The 22,219-nt window shown below is 42.8% G+C and overlaps 1 protein-coding gene across 1 annotated transcript in view; it reads left to right on the top strand.

The window, feature by feature from the left end:
- Positions 1-22,219, top strand: part of exoc4 (exocyst complex component 4) — a 100,549-nt gene that overhangs the window by 12,500 nt on the left and 65,830 nt on the right. Inside the window, exons 8-10 of the mRNA XM_034525984.1 lie at positions 3,801-3,981; positions 13,207-13,352; positions 13,597-13,685. Of these exons, the coding sequence (XP_034381875.1) occupies positions 3,801-3,981; positions 13,207-13,352; positions 13,597-13,685 (416 nt within the window). The remainder of the gene's footprint in view (positions 1-3,800; positions 3,982-13,206; positions 13,353-13,596; positions 13,686-22,219) is intronic.

Below are 22,219 nucleotides of genomic sequence, written 5' to 3'. Positions count from 1 at the left end.
CCTTTTCACTAATTATTTTGTTGTTATAGTATTCACATCAGACTCAGTTCCAGTGTCATTAAGTACAAGGTGGTACATCTCTCCTGTGGTTGGTAAAGTGTGTTCTTACTAACACAGTACAGCAGTGTATAACTACTAATATGGCTTGGATTGGTCACCAGTTGTTTTTGACTCATTAACTCGCAGGAAGTCTTTCAGGTATGATTGCAGTTGACAATGAGGGCAGGAGACAACATGTTGTGAATGCAGTCCCAGGGCGTTCATAGTCAGACAGTCAACCAGGTATGAAACACCGTAAAGACTAGGACTGGAGGCACATCCGCCTTAGACCATGAAAACAGATTCTCTGCTGCTTTAAACCTAGACAAGTCATGGTGATATACACACACACACAACTTCACACCTGCCGTAGAGGACTGCTACATTTTCAAAGCAGCCACATCAGCTCCTGCAGACTTGAACAGTGGGCAGACTTGGGAAACACAGGTCTCAGTCCACTGATCCCGAACCATTTAAGAGGAACGTCTTGTTTTCTGTCAGGGATGTTCTCTCCGGCCTCGTCTGCCTTCCCTCTCCGGTTGCCTGCTGAATCTCATCTGACCTCAATGTAACTGGCCACCTTGTAGCTCATTGCCAGCTCTACTCCTTACAGATTGTTTTAAAATTGCCTTCCTGTGTGTACGTGTGTGAGTGCTTAACACTATATTTGTGTCAGAGCATTCGCATTTGGGCGAACACTTAGAAGTGTGTATGCGTGTGTGTGTGTGTGTGTGTTCTTGGATGCATGCACACCTAGTTCTGCCTATGTTCACTTCAATTTAAAGCCAAGGCTTGTTGCTATGGAAACTCCAACCAGTGTACCACTTGTAGGGAACAATGGTCCTGCATATTACACACTATATTTTATCGCACTGCAGACTAGCAGGCAACACTTAAGCACTTTACAGCCTATATGGCGGCGTGTCGCTTACTCTTGGAGGTTTATGGTCTTATTTGCCTCCCCTGTGATCAGCCACAATGAAGTGCATTTTCATTTCCAACTCCTTTCACTAGTTTTTACTTTTAGTAAGATACTCCATACAGGTTCCCACTCCTTGGAGCAAAGTTATTATCATGCACCACTGATCTGTGAGTAGTTCAAGTTAATTTACATCAAAGCAGTCTGGTTGAACTCCCTTTTTTCATTTTGCATGAAAAAAAAGAGGCTTATTTCTTTTTGCTTTGCATTTAGTGGAGAAGAGATTTTGAATCCCGAAGAAAGAAAGCTGATTTAAAGTGAAGAACTGCTTGAATGACCAAAAAACATGAATACAAAGTAATTTAAATCCAATTTAAAAACAAGAAAAGTACATTGATCACAAGATAAATTGCTTGTCTATTTTATACATGTTTTTCTTCTTCTGCATGTTCAGTAGAGGGGTCTTTGGAAACATCTGAGGGACACATTTGTGTGATGTGTTTATACTCTGTGGATTTGTGTATGACAGCGGGATGACCTGGCATATTTTATATTTCAAAAGTGGTTATTTAAACCCCTATATGCGGTCATTTCTGTGGCTGACAACCAACCCAATGAGAATTTATTCTGGACACTATCGTTGTCCTCTAAAAATGACACACACACAGACAAACACACACACACACACACATGCACGCGGTGCCGGTCAGTTAGTCAGGGACTGCGCATAGACGTGTGTGCTCCCTGCTGTCTCTACCGACTGTTCATCAGCAACGTGTGCAAGCTTCGATCCTGAGGGGAAATGAGAAGTGAGGCCTCAAAGAGCAGACGATATGGATTAGGATGGCCTCCACTGGGAGATAATGAGGAGGACTAGGCTGTCTACACTTGTGAGTGTGTCTGCGTGTGTTAGTAATGTGGGAGGTATGGTGGAGGGTGCTTAGAAATGAAACTAAATGAAGTGGGGACGAGGTCAGAGCCATACATTTTGTGTGTCCACTTCTAGGTATGCATACATGACCAGGAATTGTTTGTCAGAGAGAGAGAGAAAGCGAGGGGGAGAGAAGGAGAGAGACTCCTTGGCATTTCGCCGCTCCCCTCTTCGTCTAACGAACATCTTCCGTTCGCTGAGTTATAGCTCAGAGTGATTTGTGCCTGCTTTCCTCTCCATTAATAACATTTACTTGCAGCCACTGCCAGTGTAGTGAAAGACAGCCAACCAAAATGCCCCCGAGTGAAGCATCCATCTTGCCTCTACATTATCCCGATACCTTCCCAGGAAACCTTGGCCACTTCACAAAACCTTTAGCATACATTCTTTTCTTGCAGAATTAATTTGTATTGACATGCTATTAACAGAAGGCTCTCTGTGCTTTTGAGTATACTTAATAGATAGTATACTTGCTTTTGGCAGTCTCAACTTCTTTGGTTTGGAACCGTAAACTTTTATTCTGGTTAGCTGTACTTCTGGCTAATAATAATATGTGTTTCATCAGTAGAAGACATTCAGTTAGATTTGTGTAAGAATGATTCAGCTGTCCAGAAAAGAAAGATGGATATCAATCTAGCATCCATCTTGGACTACAAATTGACAATATTTTGAACTTTTGAGCTGTAGTCGAGTGAAAAGTATAAAAAAGGTTTCCACCAATTTAAAAAAAGTCAGGTGAGAGTATTGAAGGACCTGTGTAAGACAAACAGTGTGGCTGTATTTATTTTAAATGTAGAGTAACTCCACTAAAATAAAGTGGACACTCGCTAGCACGGGTGAACCGGGTACTCATTCCGACTTGACTAATGTAACCTGTGTTCCCTCTTTACTTTAAAAGCGTTCCCCTTGCACAGAAAGCAGGTACAGCAAAGTCTGCATGAAAGCATTAGTGGAGATGGAGCAACGGAGAGTTTCCAATCCAGAGCGTAGCACTCAGATCAAGTGGAAGGTCTTTTTGGTTTTGGCTGTGCTCTCTTCTTCAGCCGGAGCCATTTAGAACTAATGAGAGTAGCTGTGCATTTGAGTCCAGTTCATGCCGCTCACTACTTTTTCTTATAGCCGGCTCCGGCCCCGGGTTATTACTGTCAGAGAAATAGCTGTGAGTATGTGCTGAATGCAAAATGTGAATGGAAACGGGTAACTGAAACACCCTAATTGGTGTAAATGTGAAATGCAATCCGTAGTTATTTGTGGGAAGATTATCTGTAGCTATTTCTTATTTGGCTTATTATAATATATTTTTTTTCGAGTCTGATTTATTCATAGCAGTTTTACAATTACCATTATTGTCTAGGTATATATGGTTGAAATAGAAAGAATTTAGTAGAATCTCTATACATCCTTCTGGTGCCAGTGAAGATGTAAAACAACATGTATGGACTGTGTTGTTATAAATCATTCGGATGCCGTTCAGCATGATCCTCGGTGTTTCTCTGCTGTTTTAAATTGGCAATACTGTGGGGTGTGGAGGCTTTTTATAGTCTTTGCTCGTGATAGCAAAATAAATTCTGTTAACTGGTGTACCGGCTGGTACAAGCAGTCACACCACACTCTTAAGTTTTCTCTCTTTCTTATAATAAAACAGTTTCTTGGTGGCTTTTTGTTTTCTTCTTTAAGAAAACCAAGGCTCGATGATTTACTTAAGTAGTGTATTTTCCTAACTAATAAACTGCCAAATAAATGTGTTCCAAAAGGGTAAAACAAAGTGAGCGTTACTTCCCATCACTTCTCTAAATCTCCCCCCTTTCCCCTCTCCTCGTCATGTCTTCACCCCTCTCTCTCTCCTGTTCTCCACAACCCTCTGTTCCTCTTCTTGCCCTCCCTTTCTGCTCTCTCTGACTCCCTCTACAGGCTGCTGCTGGATCTGTTGGAGCTGCTGTTTGATAAGTTCAAGGCAGTGGCCCAGGCTCACAGCGTGGTGTTGGCCCACCTGCAGCGGATCGCGGTGCAGTGCACGGGCGGCGCCTACGAAGAGGGCATCAAACTCTACGAGCAGGCCGACGTCTCCGCCAAGATCCAGACGGTGCTGCAGGTCAGACATGAGCAACAGTAATATAGACGAGTGCTGATATGCTTGGACCATTAAGAATACCATAGATGTTGCTAACATTAATACTTAAGTATAGGGCCATATGGTAGCACTGCCCCTTGTTGTTTGTTTTGCCTTTCCTTGCTGGCAAACCCCCAGGATCTAGTTGTTTGTCATTGATTTATTTTCCATCCAGCACTTGTCTTAAAACATTGATTTAATTCACCTTCTCTCGTTGTAAATTAATCAGTTGAGAAACTGGCAGTGATGTGATGGATGGAATTCAATCTGTCTGTAAGAAGTAGCCGGAGAAAAAGACAGGGGAAGCTTGATTGCTTGGATTAATTTAAGGTTCTTTAATTGGTGTGTATTTATGCTGGGCTCTTGCCCCCTGCTCCTGTTTGATTGGCTGAGGAGACGAGCAGCTGTTGAGCTGACCTACAGTGAATCACGGAGGAAATTCTGTGGCAGCAGTTGCTCTCAATGCTGTGTGTGTGTGTGTGTGTGCGTGTGCGTGTGTGTGTGTCTGCCTCTGTGTGCTCATACCCAAGAAAACAGCCTTTTCCCTTCTGCTGCTTCCCTGGGAGTTGTGTAATGTTTAATTTATCACATTTTCTGAAGCATCTCTTGTGTCTGTAGCCACATTTTAACCAGCCTGGATTTGTTTTAGAGGATGAGGTGCTTTTTACTTAATTTTAACAGGCATCTCTCAACCACCCATGATTTAGATGTCCTGTACACAATTACACAAGATGGATAAGAACCATCTTTTTAAGAACTTGATCTTGATCTTGATCTTTATGCGACCCTCTTGGAAAAAGTACTCTTGAATTTGCTTCCTGCTGTAGTTTCTCCTGAACGCTTTGATTGTTGTCATGGTTATGTATGGCAAGGTCAGTGCTTTCTCTCCACAGCCCAGTGTTTCTACTCATCATAAAACTCCTAAAATGAATAGACTGACAGAGTGCTGTTGCCTTGTGAAATATAAATTGAAAGCATCTATTTCTAACTCACACTCCAGCTTGTCTGCTTCAAATAAGTAGATTCCCCCCCCAGCTGGCATGCATGGATTCATAACTACACAGGAGTGTTTAGGTGTGTACAGTACATGTGTTTTTCAGAGGGTGTGATTGTGCATGGGCATGCAGTTACAGAAGGCATTACGCCATTCCCCAGCACGCGTTCACTGCCAACACCTAGTTGCCAGGGGCTTCACTCTCCCCTGTCTGCGCGATGTGAGATAATGTAATCTCTTGATTAGAATACTCATTACGTGAAATGAGGTTTTCTTATTCACTCACTCGTGTTATTATTTCCTGACCGATTGTATCGGTATGAAAGGCCCTCGTTCATCCCACCCTCCCTCTTGCCATTTCTCTCATCTCTTGCTTGTTGTTTTGCCTTTCTCTCCCGCTCCCCATTTCCCCTCGCTCCTTCCTTCTTCAGCATCATTCCTGCAGTCTCAGTATTGCAGCCTCTCAATTTCCCAATACCTTGCACATATCACTCCTGCTCCATGTAATTTCCTTCTTCATCTCATTATCTTGCTTTCTTTTTCTCTCGCAACTCCCACACTCCGCTTCACCCCCTTCGTTTAGCCCACTCTGTCTGAGAGACTTGCATATCAGCAATGAGAGAATTTAAATTCCTACCGCTCTCACAGAAGCTCTGTTAAATTGTATAGGATGCAGAGTCCTTATCTCACCTCCTAAGACCCCAGAAGGGGCAGGAACCTTCTTAACATTGGGCAAAGTTAGCATACTAGCTTTGTTAGTCCCTCATCATATCTTAAGTTCTACCTTACTATTGCGTGCAGAATAATAATAATTAATAGCGATACTTCTATAATTGGTATGACGGCTTGAACAGAACAAGACTATCATTTTGCCCGTTTTACAGTGAATTCATTGCAATCCCTGCCGGTCTTGCACCTCTTACATACGGCAGTTCACATCTTTGACACATGTGCAGAAACCTCTTGGTAGGTGTTTTTTTTCTTTTTTCTTTTCTTTCCCACTTTGAGATGTGGAGATACCAAGTTGACCTTTCCACATCACATACCAGCAGATAGATGCAGGAGCCGAGAGAAACACAGGGTGCACCCAGTTACAAGGCCTTGGCAGAGAAACGCCGTTCGTCAACCTGTGACCGAAGCCCAGTAGGCTTAGATTGGGGAGTAAGCAAACACACTTTGAAAGTCAAGATTCATGTAATGGTTCTAATCCCCGTTCAGAAATGCTGGGGAGGCTTCTGCTGTTAATTTGAGTGTGGAAGTATTGATTCAAAGCATAGAAGGCTGGATATAATCAGCGGCATTGATGCTGGAAGGGGTGTTTTGAGGCTTTCTGTAGAGAGTGTGTGAGTATATCTATTGATTATTCACACCATTATTGAATTTACATTTCTTAGTGTACACCCCTGCATGCCTTTGCCACTCTGTTCCCTATATCCATGATTGCCTTTTCCCTTTTCCATCAGAAACGTTACAGTTCTTCAAAGCAGTCCGTTATATCAAAGGAATCACAGTGACTGGAATTTGTGTGTATCCAGAAATGATTAATGTGCTTCTCTTTCCTCTTAAAATACAATATTGTAGGTAGCATCTGACGGTCTGTAAGCTCAGCAAGTTTAATGTGAAGTGTTTGTCAAAACAACATTTGGTGCCAAGAAAGAAAATCCCAAAGTTTCCTTTGAATCATTAACGAGATAAAAGTCACAATACGTTATCAGGTAATTGGGTAACAGTTCATAAAAGATCACAGTTCGTAAACCTCTCTTTGAATTCTTCATTAAGACCACCCAGTGGGAGTGTTATTTAATGTATATTTGCCACAGAGTGTCACCGGCTACTGACGTTCATCACCCCTTGACCTTGTCGGCCGTTCAGTTTGAGGCGTGCAAGTTTGTTAATTAGCTCGGCATTTGCGCATACTGCAAAGATTTGTGCCTGGGTGACTGCTCGCCGTGTCTGTTGTGTGCTGCGGGAGTGTGACCAGAGTGCAAATCATACTTTTAATGAGTGGCTTCCTCTCTGCAGACAAGGGACTTTGAGCCCGCATTCAAAAAATATGGATAGACGCTGGCTATCTGCTTCGTGGCGGAACTGATTTCTAAATCACAGACACGTCACCAGAGAACTGGAACCTGCGTATATATTAACATGTTCTACTGTAGCCAGAGATAAGAAAGCTTTTTTGATGCGTGAGCTTAAAAATAAGGAATGAAATTTGACATGTAGGCACCTGTCTCCGCTTTAGAATTCGCTTGGTGGCACTAACCAGTCGATTCCTTTTCTTTTGGTACTGTGGTTTTTTCCCACGCTTTGAGGATTCCTTTAACACACAGCTTCCATCCGTCTTTCACAGGAACTTCTAATATTCTTTCTTGTTTTTATGTGGTTCTGATCTCATTCCTCCTACCCGCTCTGTTTAAAAAAAAATATTTAGTCGCCCATTTAACTTTTTTAAATTTGCCTCATGAATCCTTTCATTGCCATAACCAAGACAAAAATATATACATATTCTAGTGGCTTAAATATGCGGTGCCTTCTATCGGCTCATCAACGGAGTGAAAACGAGGCGAATTGAATTGCCAGAGAGCAGCCAGAAGACAATGATCTCTTTTAATTAGATATGAAGCACAGACATCGCTTCGTTGTTCTCGCCCAACATTTTAATCAATGTGTCACATTTATTCTGCCTTCCAAAGCACTGTCATATTTACATATTGCTGGAGCGCAGTGAAGTCTAGTTCTCGATGGTAGAGTCTCTTGTCTCTCAGCCCCCCCCCCCCCCCCCCCAACACACACACACACACACACACACACACACACACACACACACACACACACACACACACACACACACATATATTGACTACATCAAATCACTGGAGACCTGTAGACTTAATCAACTGCTCATGTATGTTTTTTCAATAATTTCCTTGACTTCCACTTAATGACCGTGTTGCAAAAGAGTACACAATAGCATGTCCTCCACAGCAAACGCTCGGCATCATCAACGTGTATTGTTTTTAGGGATTCAAGATTTGAGATACAAGGTGCTGTTTTGACGACAAATGAGTAATCTCAAAGTGTTCATACTTAAAAATGCTTAACTGTATTTACTCTGGTTACAATTAATAGAATTGAGCAATTAAAAGCTATTCACGACAGTCTCAGAAAGCAACAACAGAGAACATTGACTTTGAACTGGAAGGAAACCATAGTGGTAGAGTTCACATATAATTTAAACCAATTATGGTGAATAGTAATATTGTCAGTATGTTTAATCAGTGTTGTGATCTTTGCGATTCAGATAAAAGATAGTATCCATAGAAACAACATTCAATACCACAAACTCTTCTACTATTCCTCTTCCCTCTTTGTTTCAATCAATAATTACACAAAGAAATGTTTTCACATAAAAAAAAAAAAGAAAAGAAACATGCTTGGAGACATGGCAAGGACACCGAGAGGAATGAAATGGGTCCCAGTGAACACGCGGGCACATCCTTCCTTCCCCTCGGCAACAAGATAGCCTTCAAAAGATTGACTCGATGCGGCGCGCTCCAGGTGGGAACCCCCGCTGGTTAGCGGTGCTCAGTGCTGCGGGAGTAGTTGTGGCCGGAGCTCTGTCAGAACTTGTGAAGGTTGTTGAAGTTTCTGGAACACAATCAATACAAGCTGCACGAAGAACACTTTCTTTGATGGCCAAGGACATTCTGGGCTTTAACTTCAAGCCAGCAGCAAGAGATATCCGTCAATATGTTTTGTGACAAGACACCAGCCAAGGGATTTAAAGGGAAAACAGCCGATTTCAATAAAGACTTGAGAAGCGTCGAGATTGATGATGACGACTTAATAAGAAGCAGAGGATGGAAACAAGGAACGAGAAAATGAAGTGATACTTATTTCTTCAATTTTCGCCAATTGACTGGAGAGTTCATCCAATGACAAGTGCTCACCTGCAGAGCTTTAAGTGGTGCTCTCCTAATTGCACTGATGCGTTGGGTGTTAGGGCCCTAATGGACAGAATGGAGGATGAGGATACACTTTCAGAGTGACATCAGGACATTTGAGTGCTTATGATGAATAACAAAGACAGACTTTGCGGAAGCTTTTCCCTTTCTTTATTTTTAATAGAAGTTGGCACTCAGTGGACTGATTCAAGTTTGTGACGAGACCCAAGACATTCAAGTGGCGGACAAGGTTGATTGGTTGGTTGATAGATAGAATTTCATTGAATAGTTGTTGGTGGAAATGATTGTCTTTGTTAGGAGAGCTCTTGAAAGAGATGTGAGTTTTGCATGTGCGCCCACTCATACACATGGGCACCCAAACACATACTGGAGCCTGATTATTCACATCTGTACATACCGACCCTCTTTTCATCCATTGTTTTACGGATTCAGATGAATACAGTTGGGGGGGGGGGGGGGGAGATTAGGAAAGTGTGTGTCCTCCTCTCCTGTTTCTCTGTCAACTCTTTGTTGAAATTCCCTGAACTAATGAAGCATAGAGATACTGGGATCCATCTACACTGTAGAAGTTGCTAAGAGCACACCTTGATGTTTAAGTGCCAGATGTTTGACCTGAACTGTTCAAACAGAGAAGGAAATATGGAAAGAGACATTACTTAGTTTTCATCTGGTACTACCTGCAATACTGCTTGTCTTCCCCTGATGTCCGAGCCAGTTTGTTTATTTTGGTAACGTGTGTATGTGGGCTGTTTTTCATTGATGTGACGCTCTGGCTGCAGTCACCGAGCCAACTCTTTGTTTTCCCTTTGTCTTTGCCGTTTGTGTCCCCATTGTCTCCTAATTACAGTTTTGCTTAAGTCTCCTATCTAACTTAATCTTTTTGTGTCCTATCTTTGCAACACAATTGTCTCATGGGATTTTCTTTACACAATTGTAATACAATTATTTTGACTAATTCCTGTTTTTCCTGGTAGTTCTTATTTTTGCCACGTCTTTGCCACTTCCTATACGTGCGCCTCGCTGATGAGCCGTGCGGTCCTACACAGGTGACAGTAATAGGATCTGGGCCTCTTTGTTGCATGAGTAATAGCAGTTTTTAATGAGATTTCATATGCTTGACCTGATGGGTTAGAGGGAGGAGGAAGGAAGAAACGAAGATTGTCTTACGGAGACGAGTACAGTACATGCAGGTCATATGAGTAGTTGTGGAAAGGATGGACTGCTCCATCGTTTTTATCCGTGAATAGCAGACGAGTACAATATTCCACACACAGGGGGATAACATTCGTGTCAAACCGAGCAAATATCTTATTATTTTATATTCATCAGGTGTATTCATTTAGTAAAAAATATATAAATAAATAAAATGTTTTGGCACAAAGTTGTGTCCATATAACTGCAACTGCAGCACATTATTACACTGCATAAAACTTTAATAGAAGACTATTGCCAATGGTGCAACATTTAGTAGATCGTTTTTTTAATGTAAGTATCATCCTCAAGCGCTGCTCTAAATATGGTTGTGGCTTTGCGTGCGTAGCTCTCTGCTATATTTGGAACATGTGACGCTAGGCAACTACAGTTGGGCCTTGTTTGTAGTCAACGGGCTGGCGAGTGTCGTGTGGATGACTGCAGCTTACTGGTGATGTGGAGGTAGTAGTTTGCTCATTTTAATTCCTTTGCAATGTACTTGAATAGAATAGTTGACAGGTGGAGATGTCGTTGGCTCATATTAACGCGGAAAGATCTCTTGTGCCAGAATTAGATGTCGGGAAACCGAGTCTCTTTTTTAACTTCCCTTTTGAGGTGTTAAATCGGCCACGACTGGTTATTTAACCTGGCTTCTGTCTTTGCCGCCCATCTTTTTCTCTTCCTTCTCTCTCTCCATTCCCATTTTGTCTTTAGCATTCCGTTCAGTGTTCACTCTGCACCTATAATCCCTTGCTCTTTCTATTCTCCACAACTCAAACTTTAGCTCTCCTTCTGTGTTACTTCATGCCTCCCATCCCTCGCTTCCTCTATCTTTCTCTCTGTGCTAGCAGTCCAGCTAATTGCCTCCAAAGTTCACTCTGTCTCGGGGCTAATGCAATTTAAGTAGGGTCGGAGCCCCTTCATCAGCCCAGTGCTGGCATTTCATTAAGTCTACTTGGGCGTTAGCTTGCAAGCAAGTGGGCTTTTCGCTCCATCAGCTCCTCATTAGTAATTAATACACTGATAGGATTAGCTGCTGCATGAGGCTAGTGGCAAGTGGATGCCCTGGTGTTGCCAGTTGGAGAGGGCATGTGTGATGGCCTCCACTGCTGCCTGTGATGTGGGAACGTATGTTCGAGAGTAATTACATGTGTGGTCAAAGATATTGTGCGTGTGTTGAACTTGCGTATTAACATTCATGGCCAGTCGCTACAGTATCGCATTAGCCTTATTAAACTTTAAATCACAACAATTTTAAGTTGGAGGAATTAATTTTAGCTGTCTTTTCAACAAAATGTACCCTTTTTTTGAGGTAAGCTATTGAAACCTGTGAAAGAACCACCACCCTCAATATGATATAGGACGCCTGCTTAAGTATTATTCTTTTTAATGGCTGTGCATTTGCATGGAAGTTCGAGCGTGTGCACCCAAATTACCGTCGGCGCTAGCATGGCTTTCCCATGCATGATGGGGGAGCTCTCCACAGCGTTAATTACATCATTACGGTCCCGATGGATCTCCATCTACTTGGCCATTACTCCTGTCCCATTCTGGACTGACCCACATGGCGCCTCAGAATTAGACACACACAGGCTAAATGGCCCTGCTAAATTATGAAGTTATTAGATATGGGAGGCTATTTTAGAACGTATGTATTCACACAGAGAGAGGAATGAAGAAGGGCGAGAGTGAAAGGGGAGGATGAAATCTGGAAGACTGAGCAAGAGAGAGAAAATAGAAATGTGAGAAATGAGAGATGATGAAGCACGAAGAGATTTTGAAAAATGAGAGCCAATGAAAGCAACAGATGATAGAGTAGAGGAAGTTCACTTTCTCTGTCTGGCCACAGTTTCAACGTGCTCGTCCTCGGCTATTGTTAGAAGTTGATAAGATTTTTATGAAGCACGATAAGACGTTGATGGATTTCACCATGGATCATGTCGACGGATCAGGAAGAAGGTCGACAAAGTTTTTATGGCGAGAAGGACCCAGTGGCCTTTTTCTATCTCCAAAGTTTGGATTTTCTTTAGTTTTTTTCTGGATTGGCTTGGTGTATTGGTTACTGCCATAGATTGTGAGACTATGAGCCACGCTACATACAAAGCCTGCTGCTGGGGATGTCCAAAGCTGATCTGATAAATATGTATCTCTGCTGAACAAGGGCATTTTTTATTTAATTTGACACAAAATCTGATTTTAAACTATAAAATTGTCTTGGAACAAAACAACAACATTGAATGGCAGCCAAATGCTTGTATCACCAATGTGGCCCAAGATCTGTTAAGAAATAGAAAGCAGTGAGAGACGGATATTCAAATAGAATTTAAGTGACCCTGGATAGAGAGTTAGGTCAAATAAGGCTGATGAGCCAAACATTATAAAACTGAGTTCCACACAGCAACATCATTTTTTGAACATGACCGAGAGCGACTCTCGGTTGCAGCAATGTTTTGTTGTGAGCTCTATAAAGAGTGAACATAATCCCATCCGGTTAATGTATGTAAATATGGGTATTTCTCTTTTTGTACCTATACCCCTAGAAATAGACCTGCTGCACACATGCCTTCTAGTTAAAAAAGGTACTCATGAATAAGTTGATAGGTGAATAGAGCAGGCGGGCTGAGCTTACAGGATATGATCGTGCGGGAGCTTTAAAGTCATTAATAAGCCTCCATGTTACATTATCGAAGGTGTAATACCAGGAAGCTTATGAATGTGATAAATGAGGGACTAACATTAAAGTAGCCTCAGTGAATGGCTTTACACTGTGAAGTCAACTCATAATTGAGATTGATGCTATGTACTTTGTTATGATTGTGCTTTGAAATACCACAGTATGTGTCAGTAGACCTATTACTAGTGACTTTGTAATATTCCATTACATATATATATATATATATATATATGTGTGTATATATATGTGTTACAAAGAAGCACTAAGGATGCACTTAGTGTGTGCATGGAAAGATTGACCCCATGTGACTCAGCTAAAGGACAATTTCCCATAATGATTTCTGTTTCTCAGCTTTCGACCTTGTGCTCTGTTTGCTGTTTTAGGTTCTGCTTATGGAGTATCTGGACGTGAAGAACAGCCGCAGTGCCACAGAGCCGTCGGCTCAACTCTCTTACGCTAGCACTGGCAGTGAGTTTGCTGCCTTTTTTTCCAAGAAAAAACCACAGCGTGCTAAGCAGTCGCTCTTCAAGTAAGAATCCCATTCTTTGCTTTCCGCCTTGTGCTATACCAAACACAAGATCAATGAATTAATAATAATTGACCCTGTACATAGGAGAAGTCTTACATTTGAACTATATTTTAGGCTATGAAAATGAGTTGGCCTGGCTTTGCTGTGTTCAACCTCTCAGGCCCAAGGCCATTGCTCATTGTAAATATATTTTTTTTTTAGTTTCCTTTTACATTGTGTGTTGAACCTTTTGTGTGTTTCGCAGGTTTGAATCTTCTTCCCATGCCATCAGCATGAGTGCCTACTTGAGAGAGCAGAGGCGAGAACTCTACAGCAAGAGTGGCGAATTACAAGGTGAGGATGGGGGAAAGAGGGATGAACTGAGAAAAGGAGGGGAGAGAGAGTACCGCGTGTACTGAAGACTCCCGAACAGCTGGATTGGAGAAGTGTAGACGGATGGAAGGGTAGTGAGATGAAGGAAGGGGAAGAGAGATGAAGGAGCAGAAGGTGTGAAAAGTATTGACAGAAGAGTGAAAAAAAGGAAAAGTAAGAGCCGACAGAGAAAAGAGTATAAATTGCGGCAGTGTTTGAGGTGTGTGTTGGATAAAGCAGGAGAGAAAAGAGCAGCTGGAACACACAGCCAAGGTTGAGCTTGGGTGGAAGGATGAAAAAAGGGAGAAAGGGAGGTGTAGGGGTTGAGTAAGAGGAGATCTAAGTGGAACAAAAAGAGACCTTCGAGCTTCCTGAACATGCAGAAAAAAGGGTAAGTGCAGACAGATAAATGAGTCGAGAGTTTTATGAAAAGATGTCTTCCTTTGAATGGCAGCAGGATATAAAAAAAGGTGGAGGGAGGTGAGGGTGGTTTGGCCACTTGTGGCTAAGATGGAGGCAGCGGGATGTGGTCTGATCCAGAGAGAGACTTGATGGAGGGATTTGGTGAGGTGGAATGAGAGCATGAGGGAGCAGCGTAACAAAAGGTCCAGACAGGGAAGGGCATGTTGCAGGTTCGCCAAGTTCCACTTCAGAAAAGAAAAGCAGACAACAGGATTCCGGAGAGGAAAACTGCGACGGAGAGCAGGAGAGCCGGAGAGCAGGAGAGCCGGGTGACTTTGCAGAACCCGCCTACAATGAGAGGCCTTGAAAACCTCTCTCACACGAGCACAAAATGGCACAGCGACAGACTGCCCAGCCAGACCCTGGAGAGTCTGAGCTGTGCTCCAGCTCCTACTTCTGCCACGTCTCTCCCTGCTCTCCGTTTCTCTGCCTGTGACCTTGAGGTTTCAATCAGCAGCGCCTGTCAGCGCTGTTTGTCTGCTACTATTCCTTTTTTTCACACCAAGCTCCTATTGGCATTGTTTGGATGAATAGAGAAGGTGGGAGATGGACAGAGACCAAAACTACTCCGTACCACACCGAAAACTGATCCTTTGACAATATCTGCAGAACTAATTGTGACTATTTTAGGTTAACTACTTATCTAATGTAGTACTAATTAAGCTTATATTGTTATTGAGCTTAGAAATAAGCAAAGGACTGACTTGACTGACAACTCTAGAGGACATTTCAATGCAGATGGAGGTTCTGAGGCTCACAGTAGCTAGTCTGTAAATGTATGCACAATGTACCCCCCCCCCCCCTCGGGGCACAAAAAAGAACAGCGATGATTAACTGTGGATAAAGGAAAACCCCAAATGTTCTTCAAATAACAGCTCTCTCTTTTTCTTCTTCCATCTGTCGGCGTCTCAGAAGGAAAAGGGGTGAAAAAATATTCTTTTTGACTGGCACATTGAATGCCTTGAAGCGTTTATAAGAAGATGAGATTTCTCTGGGCTTTCATTTCACCTGTCACAATGTGTAGCACCGGCCACAAGCCCAGGCCGGGGCCTGAATGGCTGCAAAGAGATTGAAAGAGTAAGAAATCATTTAGAAAGTGAAATAAGTCGACTGTGATGGAGGGAGAGGGGGGAAGGAGGGAGGATGGGGGAAGGTTAAAAGTCATTGTTTTCATCAGGGTCCAGCGAAGAAGCCATTTGGAGATTTCTGAAGGAAGAAATTAGAAAAATATGTATTGAGACTGTGTGGAAAGGGACTTTTTTCTCTCTCTTCAAATTAAACTTACTGTAGGGAGGGAGGGAGGGGGAGCAAAAGAGTTCGAAACGAGAGATTGAGTTGATGAGTTCTTCTGGCTATGGGATTACTCAACACTTAAAGCTTAGTCATGCGTGTCTCTTCGTCTCTCTGCTTGAAGTTTCCTAAACTCTTTTTTTCTTTCTTTTCCCGCAATGTTCTGCTTCAAGTCAATATAGTTATTAACTCAGATGGTCACCAACATAGTCTAGGAAATAAGCGTGTGATTGCTAGTCTTAAAACCAGCTATGCACCATTGACAAAGGAAGAAAGATGCACTAAATAGAGTGCGAAGTCCAAAGCACAGTTTTTGCAGAAGCCTTCGCTGTATTCGCTGCGCTTTTCTGAATTATACGACATACTGATAAAAGAAATGTTTTCATGTTTGAGAGGTTACTATATGTCAAGTTTTTATCTCATGATCTGTTTCACAGCTCTTTAAGTAAGAATCAGAGCAGCAGTGGTTTGTATCGAACGTGTAATGGTTTTTTAACCTACCCAGAGCCACATATCTGTAATGGGTTTGTAATTAATCTGTAATATCTGTAATGTATGTCTAGTGTTGTTCGCCATATATCATTACACACATGCAGACAGCCACACAAGCGCTAGTCACATGCCTCACATCCGCAGGCCGACATACAGGGGGACTTAATTGCTTGCCTTCTCCATTGGAGCACGTCTCCAACGCTTCACTTAATCCAATGCTTGATCTAAAGACTTTATTACGGCTCCATATGCAGCCACATCTGGGATGTATTTGAACGTATGTAGTGAGACCGCCAGCTAGAGCATGTATAAAGTGTTCATATATACAGCAGTTCCTCAGCTGTCTGTGGAAATGTGTACGGAGGGTCTGCGGGTGTGTTTGTATCCTTGGCAAATCACTACTCTAGAATCACAGAACCCCATCCAGATTCAATCACCCTCTCTATGAATAAATTATGAAAATAACACTTTTCCAGCTGTAGACGTGTTACCGTGCCCCCATATACCTCCACACGTCTCGTGAACACGCCCCCTGCCTTTTGATTGCCTCGCTATCGCGTGTGCGGGGGCAGCGGATAACTCTGAGTACCTCAGTGGTCATTTAGAAGTTGAAGTGTGAATATTTCCCAATAAACAATGCACCATGCCGAGTTAGTAATGCATTTACGGACCTTTTTTTAATTATTTCTCTTTGCGTCGCAGCCGTTCATTATGTTTTGTGCGATATTGCCTTGCCCCGAGGCACAATTGAAGTGACCCCCCCCCCCCCTCCACGTTTGCCCTGGATATTTGCTTAAAACAAACATACACACTTCTGACTTCCCCCTTTCCCTGCAGGCGCGTACATAAGACTCCCATTCACAACTCTCTCCCACCTCTGACCTCACTCAACTCCTAAGATGTATTCACAATCACCTCAGTTCCAAATCCATTTCACACATTCCCTGCTTTTCTTTTGATATTCAAATGAGTTTGTTCTTGCGGCGTCCAGCGAACAAAGAGCAGTCTGACTGAGTCCCCGATAAACAACATAGGTATAAACAGCTCTCTCTCCCCACACCTTTTACACCACTTCCTCTTCCTCCTCCTCCTCCTCCTCCTCCTAAGAGAGTGGCTGCTGGGGGCAACCAGAAGTGGTGTTCCTTGTCAAGCTGATGTTGTACACCTCGATGGGGAGGGAAGAGAGAAGACGTGCAAATGGAAAAATGTCTCGTGGGAGACCTGGGTGGAGGTGATGATGGGTGGGATATCAGGGGCGGACCTAGCAGATGTTGATCGCCACGTTTTGACAGAAGTGTACGCGTAAACAGCTGCTTCCTGCCATGGGAAGTTACACACTTTGGCCAAACTGAATGAAACAGGGTTGTTTTTAACACATTATGGTTGGGAGACATTTAGTGTTCAGAAAAGCTGTGACATTTCAGAATGATGATGAGGTTATTAGAGGTGCCCCTCCCTCTAACCTTGTTCTATGCCAAAGAAGCATTTTCAGATGAGTTTATTGTAAAATCTCTAACTTGCCATTTAAATGATTATTTTTCCAATAATTAATTATTTTCATTCGTTGTCAGAATTCAAGGATAATGGTTGTTCACTCATCTTGTCGAATCAATACTTGACTTCAGCTGACCTTGCAATTATGATTTATCATATTCATAACGGAGCCTTAGATGGAGCTCAACTCTGTCCGTGAAGAAATCAATTATTATAGGATTATGCCGCTGGAATGTCGAAGACACCTGCTTTGCATTGTTGGATGCCTTGTATTTATATTTCTTTATTTCTCACCTTTCTTTGCTGGTGGTAAATTTCTCTTGCTCTTTGCTTTTGGGAGATTACAATTGTGATAGCTTGGTGTGCAAATGCGTAGGACAGAAGACTCAATAACACGTCAAAAACATCCATCCATCCATCCATTTTCAATACCGCTTATCCTCATTAGGGTCGCGGGGCGCTGGAGCCTATCCCAGCTGACATAGGGCGAAGGCAGGGGACACCCTGGACAGGCCGCCAGTCCATCGAGGGCACATGTAGGGACATACAACCATTCACTCTCACATTCACACCTATGGGCAATTTAGAGATCAATTAACCTGCAGCATGTCTTTGGACTGTGGGAGGAAGCCGGAGAGCCCGGAGAGAACCCACGCTGCCACGGGGAGAACATGCAAACTCCACACAGAAGGACCGCTCCGACCGGGAATTGAACCCGCGGCCCTCTTGCTGTGAGGCGACAGTGCTAGCCACTACACCACCGTGCAGCCCACGTCAAAAACAGATCAATATAATATTGTCATAGATCATTTTGTATTTACTAACAATTCATAACCGTCGCAATTTCTGAAACGATATCCCAGTGTCAGAAAATATGTTTATAAAAACAGGACATAAATATTTTCTTGATCTCTAAGACAATACTGTTGTTCATCGCCTTGTCTTACAGCACAAGGAAGACGAAGAAAGCGATGGATTTTAAATGTGTCTCTATGTACTGAATAGCCTCAGGTTCACCATTTTAGTTTTTAAAGTCGCCCTTTAAGTGGCCATTATTCCGAGTAAAAGAAAAGCTGAGTGATGTAGAAAAGCCACATGTCACATCAATGACTGATGAGGGCTTTCATAGTGGCCAGGTGCGTGTGTCTGTGTGGACACTACATGAACTATGCATGCCAAGTTATGTCATATTTGACATGTCCGACATGCTGTAATTGACTGGCAGGGTGTAACCGAGTCTGAGTTTGGTACGCTGCAGGAATGCCATTAGAAAATGACATGTCTCCCCTCTTGCTCCGGTGCCAGACCTTTCATGAATCGCTTTGTTCCAGCAGCGACACATTTGGGTCTGCAGATAACAATGCAAGCTACCTCTGTTACCTGACAGGCCATTACTGTGAAAAGCCTTTATTTGTATTCGGCATGAAAGCAAATCTGGAGCGGCTCTGCATATTGTGGAAAACAGGCACACATGCACACGCTTCTGCAGATGTCCCGGCTTTCACTATTTATTTAGTGTGTGTTCGCTTGGGCTCATCGTGTTCAATTTGCTCGTACATAGACTTCAGCGAGGTGTTGATTGGTTAAAACATTAGAGCGACGATTCCCCTGCCCTCATCTTTCAAGACACACGCGCAGATGTAAATGCAGCGTTTCATCTGCTGTGGGACCAGCGATTGTATTACAGTATTAGAAGGGAAGCTGGATGTCACCCAAAATGACTCTGGCATTAACCGAAGCACATCCACATTAGACACATGTCTGCGTGCCTCTTTCACTTATTGTATCCATGCAGCGACGGCCTTGCAGATATGGCCAATATCTGCAAGCTATAGGGAAGCATATTGTCACGCAATCTAAATGTAAACCTTTGAGGAGGAAACTCTTTTCCTCACTGACCTTCTGAGATTTAAAAAAAAAGCATAAGTTAGAGTGCCAAGTTGTTCACATGACATCAAGATGAGAACCCTGGTGAGGTGACGCGCCGATAAGGGAGACATTTCATGCAGGAAGTTGAAGCAGGAAGACTAGAAGTGGTGGGAGGATGCAGAGGACAACAGGAGGAGACTAGAACAAGGTTGTAATAGTTTACACAGTGCAGACATTTAATCAGAGAAGAAGAGCTCTGTGTGTCTTCCCGACCTGAGGCTAATTTTATTCAGCATTGGTGTTGTCATTATCGGCGGCATTGACTGTCACCTCGGTGTTTACTTTTAATCTCAGACCTGCTGATTGCAGAAGATGGAGGGATGAACAAATAATAAAAAGGAAGGAAGGGAGTGAGGGACAGAAGGATGTAAGAAGGGCATGTGGGACACCAGGCTGTAGAGACCCTGGCACCAGCACAGGAGCAGCTCCACTAGCCAGACAGATACACACCCACCTCTTGCTCTCCCAGCATGCAACAGGTTCTTGTGTGTTTAAAAAAAAAAAAAAGGGTGTGCAATGGGCTGCCTGATTCCCTGCTGGGTCCAATCAAAGATGAAATGACACTTGGGTTTCTTGGTCTTTATCCACTCACACATAGGCATGTACTCAATCACTCCAACGTAATTCTTTGTTCCGGTTGACCGATTTCAAGAGCCCCTGGCTGAAAAGAAAATATATATATATATTTTTTTTTTTATGCCTTCGTGATTAGAGGGAGTGGGGTGACGCCGGTTTTCCTCAATACAACAGAATTATAATGGGGAGAACCGTTTCTGTAATAGGTGCCGTTACAGGAAACCTTCTGGTTCCTTCTGGTGAGATATGAAACAGACCCATCACATGTTTTTGTTGTGCTGTCGGTCGGTTGGTTGGTTGGTCTACTGCTTCGTTCCAGACTGAAGCAACGCAATGTATATTCAAGGTCAATGAAGATAGATGCATAGATAGATAGATAGATAGATAGATAGATACTTTATTCATCACCAGGGGAAATTATAGTTAAGATAAAAACTTTGCCACTACTTGCCAACTGATTGATACTGAAGTGTCATTGCTGAAGTTTGAAAGACAAACTGTGTACATCCCCCCCCCATGACTTGACAGGATGTTTTAAAAGAGGCATTCTGCACAATTAATTTCCATTCTGCTACCAAAGTGCATTATTGTCATACCATCACTGACAGATGTGCATTCATTAAACTCAAGACCACGGCGACGCATTGTATGCCACAGTGAGGCTTTTAATAATTAATCTGACTCAATTTACACCAGAATTTATTTATACCATTATTTATTTATAACGTTTATTCTCGGCGAAGGGATGGGTTCGGTCTCCTGGTTGGTGGTGCAGCAGATACCATCCCATCAAATTAATTTTAATAATAGAAGGCTCTCATTAAGACCTAATCAGACATGAAGACAGTCTGAGTGGAATGGGATGCCCGGAATTGACCAGGGAGTTATACATTATTGACACGGAAATTGTTCTTATTAGATCGGCAGGTTTCATCTCAGGGAATATGCAGCCGAAAGCCAGTCTGATTCTTTCACAAGCACACACACGTGGACTCACACACTCACACACACACTCACACAGTCACGCACGCACGGACACACGCATGCATACACGTTTAAATGTATCCGAATTGTATATTAGGGTATTACCTGCATTGATCATTCCCAAACTCATTTTCATAGCGTAACGGCTACACACACAAATGAGGCCATTGAAGTTGAAAATTGGATTATTATATATGTTGCTTTCTGTTTGCACAATTTAGCATGAAATGTGCAGTGCTGGGCAACAGCAAAGATTAGACGCCTCAATCAAAGGAAGAGCACCGCCTCACTCTACTTTCTTTGTCGGCCTCCAGTGACCGTACACACTGTGGAGATGTGCAGATATTGTAGGATCCTACCCAGCGAATTTAAACTTCCGCTCGTCTTTAACCAGCACAGCACGTTGTTTTCACTTTTGTGAGCCTATGTTGTGTGTGTGTGTGTGTGTGTGTGTGGGATGTGATTGGGCCTCAATTACACCAATCACACAGCTGCCCTCCTGCTGTCCCAATCAGAATGTAGCTAGAGCGAGCAAAGGCGTCTTTGAGGATCTGGAGTTGACATGAACACAAACTCAGCTCGCCGTTTGTTTGCATATATATATATATATATATATATATATATATATATATATATATATATATATAGATTGATAGATTGATATTGGCAAATAGACATGGTAGAAACGGACCGTCAAACATGATATCTCAATATGAGAATGTTGTCCAAATACATTTTTATGGAGATTTACGGAGCACATTTAAGATATACCGCTTAAATGTCATTATCATCTGTTGCTATGTATTTGATATTACATAAACACACACAAACCCTCAAATAGAGAATCGGGAGTGTTTGGACTTCGGTCCCTTTTTCCCATACGGGCACACACATTTAGATTGCGGACACAAAAGAGATTCAAACCCCTTGGAAATTAGGGATTATGTCTGTGCCTTTGCCCGCCTCTCTGGATTTCCTCATCTCACTCCCTTTGACACACTCGCAGATGCATAAAGAAACACTCCGATCCCAGGAGACGTCGGAGTGTGTCAAAGAAGGCACACGCTCGCTCTTTCCCTGCCTAAATCTGGGCAGGGCCGGAATTCATCTCAGGATCAAACCTGTTTCTCATCAAACCCATGCAAGTGTATCTAATGCAATTTCACTAAGTCATTGCCCGACTTGATTACATGTGGGCTGGGGAGCCCATGCTAAGGCACCACAGGGGGCTGGATAGGTGTCACTGTGTGTGTGTGTGTGTGTGTGTGTGTGTGTGTGTGTGTGTGTGT

The sequence above is a fragment of the Cyclopterus lumpus genome, chromosome 23, assembly GCF_009769545.1.
Source record: "Cyclopterus lumpus isolate fCycLum1 chromosome 23, fCycLum1.pri, whole genome shotgun sequence".
NCBI lineage: Eukaryota > Metazoa > Chordata > Actinopteri > Perciformes > Cyclopteridae > Cyclopterus > Cyclopterus lumpus.
The sequence above is the reverse complement of the archived record's forward strand: the minus strand, read 5'-3'. Positions and strand labels throughout refer to the sequence as shown.